Source organism: Lygodium microphyllum, chromosome 15, assembly GCF_053477565.2.
Source record: "Lygodium microphyllum isolate KBCC chromosome 15, Lygodium_microphyllum_v1.1.10, whole genome shotgun sequence".
In the NCBI taxonomy this organism is placed as follows: Eukaryota; Viridiplantae; Streptophyta; class Polypodiopsida; order Schizaeales; family Lygodiaceae; genus Lygodium; species Lygodium microphyllum.
In genome coordinates, this window is record NC_141149.1 from 49,667,916 (window position 1) to 49,674,242 (window position 6,327).

Genomic DNA, 6,327 nt, shown 5'->3' on the forward strand with positions numbered 1-6,327 from the left:
GTCCAAAAGTCATGACCTTTGGGGGCTCCCTAAAGGGAGCCCCAATCAAAAAACGAATTTGAGGGGAAGAGAGAGGTGCCGTTTTTTTCGCGTAAGGAGGGAGAAGGCGTCATTTTCTTTCCAATAATTGAGATGGGTTATGGGGGCTGTAAGCAACCCTCCCAACCGATTACATGCCCGCGATACTCTTGATCTTCGTCCTCCATTGCTTCACACCGCGCATCAAATGGCTGCCCGGTTGTGAAGATCAGATTTCAGTCTCTCTCTTCTCCCTCTCTCCTGCAAGGGGCAGTTCCTGCGTGTGAAGAAGAATAAATCCCGATTGATGAATGCTCGTTCGGCATGATATCGGATTGCTTCCAAACCGAAGGTGGGCTGAAGACTGCAGTGTGAAGGCAGACCGAGCATCAAACGGACCCTCATTTACAAACCCACAAGTTTCAAAATCTGAAATAATGAAAAATACACGATAATTACATTTTTACAACAAAAAAAAAATCGTTTGATGAGGTTAACAATGTTCATATGGACTGAAAATTAATGGACATGTTTACTGTTCCTTTGTCTTTCATAATAAAAAACTCAAAAAATATACACTTAAAGTATGAAAAATAAATTTAAAAATTTGAAAAGTATAATTTTGAGTAAAAATGAGATTTTTTTGCTTAAAATAAAAAAAGCATGAAATAAAACATCCATAAAATCTACACGGTTGTTGTTTAAGAACTCAAGAGCCGCAACTTTGAAATAATGTTAATTTTCTTCCATTTTTATTGATAATAAATAAAGAAAAATAATGAAAAATTTAAAAAATGCTCTTTAAAAATAGAAAAAATAAAAAATGCACGAGAAAAATTATGAAAATTTATAAATGTATCTGTGGATGTATAATGAGGATAAAGCATGAGGATTTACCTCAAGTTATCTCCATTTATATATTTTTGTGAGTATTTACTACTTATTTTATGCGAAATACACATGAATTTACCCTTTTAACTATCACCGCAAGCAAAACTTTAAACGGTAGGAAAAAAGAAAAGTTTAAGCATTGAAATATGTTATAAAATCTGATGTATTCGCTACATTATTCATATAGGATGACGTTAAGTTAAATAAATGGAAGTACAGCACGAGTGTAAAACTCAGTTCTCTCATTACAACAATTACGCGTTAGTGTATGGAAACATGAAAAGAATGGATTTACACAATACACAAGACTGTTTTTCAATTGTTTAAGCACTTAATCATATACACATTTGCATTAAGCATCGTTAAATGGTACCAATTACAAGCTCTTGAATGCATGACACTTGGTTTCTTTAGGACTTGATCTACGTAGAGAGAGTGAGCAACCCGGTTGTAGGTTTAGACGTGGATCCAAGGGGACGGATAAGTGAGGATAAGTGCATTCTTGGAAAGTTAAATATATTGACACTAAGAGGGGAGTTTGTTCCAAATATGTCTATGTGTGGAAGCAACACATTGAGAGGCCAATCCCTCCCCAAGATATAGAAGAGCCGCGGTAGACCCACGACAATCAGCCAATGGGGTGCCCTTGTGTCTGTGATATGTGACATTTAATGCCGATATATGTATAATCTCCCTCTAAGGAGATGGGAAAAGAGAACATCTATTGGATTACAGACTATAAACGCGCAGTGATTAGTGTTTAGAATAGTGTATCCCTCGATGGACGCTCCTGGCCCGCGAGGCCGTGAGGTGGGATTGTCTATTGAGGACATGAGATCCCGCTAATGCCTTAGCCAGTGCCAGCCCATTTTAGGTCCCATCACAAGGATTTCTGCTAGATACTTAGCACATATGACACACATGTTTGTATTACAAATAGTGCCAATTGAGACATCTATAGCCATGCCTCACTTGTGATAAGCAAAGCATCATTTTTTATCCCAAACTGATAACCAGATCGAGCCCTGCCCTCTGACAAGTCTTAGTACCTTTTAGACTGGTTCAGAACCCTGTATACTGGTACTTTAAAGAGACAATGGATAAGTTGTGTTGCTTCACATGCTTTACTTCAAGGCAGCTTTAAAATCAATGCTTCAAGTGGCATAACAAATCATACATTGCAGTTCTCCCACTATCACCATGAATCCCCACAAGCACACTTTCCACCCTCAAGAAACACAAAAGCAATTCAGATCCCTTTAAAAATGTCGACACCCCTTAATTTCGGATATAAGTGATGCAAAAATGAGACATTCATTACAAAGCTGCATAATCCTTGACAATCTGTATAGATGTCCCTTTGGGGACATCGATGAGGGCACATGAAATAGTCTGGCTTTCACTATGCCCACATAATATGTATATTTTCACATCCGATAAGGTTTGACACACCCAGGGGGTACATCCTCTTTGTGACTTTTTTGCAGAGGCTGGATAAACTGGCTTTGCACAGATCCCATTAAATTCTGGATGTGTGTTGCAATCTCAGCAGAAGATGCATGTGCAGTTCAACTTGCATCAGTCCACAAGCAGTGTTCTGGCTTCTTTTGTGCTTCATATTTCATTCTCATAGCTTCGATCTCATCTGCATCTTTTTGTCTACCAGCAGCAATGTAAAGATTGCTCATACAAATATAACTTGCAACTTCCTGCCTATCCAATTGCACTGCATGTTCAAAGGCCATCCTTCCAAAATTCAGATTCCCCAATTTTTGGCAAGCACTCAGAACAGTTAACCACACTGTAATATCAGCAGAAAAGGGCATCTCCTTGATCAAAGCTACTGCCTTTTCCAAGTGTCCTGCACGTGCAAAGAGATCAATCATGCAAGAGTAGTGCTCCAAAGTTGGGCTGATGTCATAGCTTCTCATCATCGTAAAGCACATTTCACCCCTCTCCAAAAGGCCTGAGTGTCTACAAGCATTGAGCACAATAGTGAAGATGATCACATCTGGCTTTATGCTTTCAGCTAACATTCTCTCAAACAAATAAAAGACATGGTCAACCTCTCCCAGCAGTGCATATCCAGCCATTAGTGCACTCCATGAAATCACATCCCGAACCGGAAGCTTGTTGAATACTTCATGTGCTCTAACGAGCAGGCCACACCTGACATACATATCTACCAATGCATTGCCAACCACAATATTCTCAATCAGTAACTCTTCACCAACAATCTCTGCATGCACGTGTTTGCCTTTTACAGAAGCTCCTATACTACCACAAGCTTTTAAAACACAAATGTAGGTAACTGCATTTGGAAAGATGCCCATAAGTTGCATCTGCTCGAAATACTTAAGCGCTTGCTCTGCATCCCCATGTTGAGCATAGCCTGCCATTAGAACACTCCATGAATCCTCATCCAGAAAAGGAAGCTGGTCAAAGACTTGTTGTGCTTTAGCAAGCAGACCACATTTGGCATACATGTCTACCAATGCATTACCAAGAACTACATCTTTTAAAAGCAATCCTTTTCGCACAATCTCCACATGTATTTCTTTGCCTTTATCTGCAGCTCCTAAGTCCCCACAGGTTTTCAATATAGAAGTGTAAGATATGGAATCTGGAGAGACACCCTCAAGTTGCATTCGCTCAAAACACTGCAATGCTTGCTGACCATTCCCATGTTGGGCATAGCCTGTCATAAGTGCACTCCAGGATACCACATCCTTCTGTGGAAGCTTGTCAAAGACTTCTTGTGCTCTTCCAAGCAGGCCACATTTGGCATACATATCTACCAATGCATTGCCAACAGCAGTATCTTTTTGGAGCAAACCTTTTTTGACAATCTCATCATATATTTCTTTGCCCTTTCCTGCAGCTTGTATGCTGCCATAGACCTTTAAGATGCAAATATAGGTGACTGCATCTGGAGATATGCCTTCAAATTGCATCAATTCAAAACACTTTAATGCTTCCTCACAACACCCATGTTGAGCATAACCTGCCATTAGTGTACTCCAAGATATAAGATCCTTGACTCGAAGTTCATCAAACACTTCTTGAGCTTTTGCAAGTTGGCCACATTTCATGTACATATCTACCAGTGCATTGCCAAGAGCAGTATCTTTCTTAAGCAGTCCTTCTCTGACAATCTCAGCATGGATTTCTTTTCCCTTATCTGCAGCTCCTACACTGCCACATGCTTTCAAGATGGAAATATAAGTTATTGCATTTGGCAAGATGCCATCAAATTCCATTCGTCCATATAGCCTTATTGCTTCCTCACAGTGCCCACATTGAACATATCCTGCCATTAGCGCACTGCATGATACTACATTAGGGATTGGAAGCTCCTCAAAGACTTCTTGTGCTTTTGTAAGCAGGCCACACTTAGCATACATATCTACCAGTGCATTCCCAAGAACAACATCCTTTTTCAGCAACCCCTCTTTGACAATCTCTGTGTGTATTTCTGCCCCCTTAATAGAAGCTCCTACACTGCCACACGCTTTCAAGATGCAAGCATAGGTGACTGCATCTGGACAGAGGCCCTTAAGAAGCATATGTTCGAAACAATCTAACGCCTTGTCAGCATGCCCACATTGGACGTATCCTGTCAATAGTGCATTCCAAGTGATCACATCCCTAATTGGAAGCTCATCAAACACTTCTTGTGCTTTTGCAAACAACCCACATTTCATATACATATCTATCAATGCATTGCCAATATTAACATATTTCTTCAGCAGTCCCTTTCTGACAATCTCAGTATGTAATTCCTTGCCTTTTCCTACAGCTCCTGTTCTGCCACAAGCTTTCAACATGCAAACAAACGTGACTAAGTCTGGAGATGGGCCCTCAAGTTGCATCCGTTCAAAGCACTTCAGTGCTTGCTCGCCATGGCTATGTTGGACATACCCTGTGATAAGCGCATTCCATGAGACAACATTTCGAACTGGAAGCTTATCAAACACTTCTTGTGCTTGGGCAAGTGATTGGCATTTGGCATACATACTGATTAAGGCACTGCCGAGGAAAACGTTTTTCTCTAGCAAACCAGCTCTCACAATACTTGCATGTAGTCTGCTGCCTCTTTGCAGATCTTTCTGCTTGGCACAAGCTTTCAGTAAGGAGATAAGCGAATGATGTTGACGCTGCATATTCTATATCTGCTACGAGTCAAAGCCTCCCGGCCTGCCTGTTACCTGATGCTGCTACCTCCATGTTCCCCCTTCCTCCTCCTCCTCCTCCTTTCACTTCTTCTTTACTCCTTGGCCTGGGTGTTTATTTTCATTTGATGATTTTATTACGTACTGATGCAGCCTTCCCTCTTGAGGTGTTTGTCTGATGAGTCTGCGATCTATTGCTTTTGCTCCTCCATCCTACCTCCTCCTCCTCCTCCTCCTCCTCCTTCTTCGGTCCTCTTGACCTGTTTACTTGATGACGGTCTATGCATGATTCTGATACTTGGCATCGACGATGCCCTGCGTCCATCAGAAGCCCAATGATTGCCGATGTCCATTACTGTTGAGCGGAATAATCCTTCCATCTTTTTCATTCTCAACAAAGTGATGTAATCATAAGGGCCTGCCAATGTGAGAGTAAACGATCGGAGCTAAGGTTCGAAATGTTTATTGACGATGTAGCAATCATTCGGAAGGCAAACGAGAATTTTAATGTGGAGAATTTATACTAAATAATCGATAGTTTTTTAATAATGCAAGGTTTATTAGATTAAATAGTAGAGTACTTACATCTTACCGTTAGGGGTGGGAGTTCTAAGCTTTCAGCCCTTTTAAAAACTTAGCAATTGACCTAAGAGCATTGTTTGTCACAAATATTTTCTCAAGCATATAGGTAGCACCATCAATTATGCTAATATAAAGATTAGCAAGGCTGACATACAACCTATTTAAATTGCATGTGTCTCCGAGTAAAATTTGTTTCCAGCCAACAACACAATGCAAATTCAAACCTCTCATAATTGTCTTCATATTTCTCCAAGTAGCCTATGCTTCCTAACATTCCCAAAAGACATGCTCAACTGTTTCATCTCTCCCCTTACAAAAAACACAAAGGGGGGATATGGACCAAAACTTGACAAGCCTATCCTTAGTACCCAACTTTTTAGCAACTATCCTCCACACCAATAGGTTGATTTTGAAAGAAGGGGTGGCCTCTGGGATCCTCTTTCTTCCATGCATCCATAGTCCGAAGAAGCCATCTAACATTGAGCCCCCTAAAGTCAAATCTAGTCCTAGTGACTTGCCCTATGAATTCATCATATACTTCAAAGAAGAGGCATTACCATTCATACAAGGGGCAGTAGGCTAGCCTTCCTTGGTCCTATCCATAACTTCTTGCATCCATGCACTTTCTTTCCTATTAAGCCCATATCTCTCAACAATCTGATCT

The 6,327-nt window shown here is 40.6% G+C and overlaps 1 protein-coding gene across 1 annotated transcript; it reads right to left on the bottom strand.

The window, feature by feature from the left end:
* Positions 1-1,266: 1,266 nt before the first annotated feature.
* Positions 1,267-5,540, bottom strand: LOC148024502 (pentatricopeptide repeat-containing protein At5g39350-like). The gene has a single exon (XM_087694163.1). The coding sequence runs from the start codon at positions 5,070-5,072 to the stop codon at positions 2,478-2,480; it is 2,595 nt and encodes an 864-aa protein (XP_087550289.1). The 5' UTR covers positions 5,073-5,540; the 3' UTR covers positions 1,267-2,477.
* Positions 5,541-6,327: the final 787 nt, after the last annotated feature.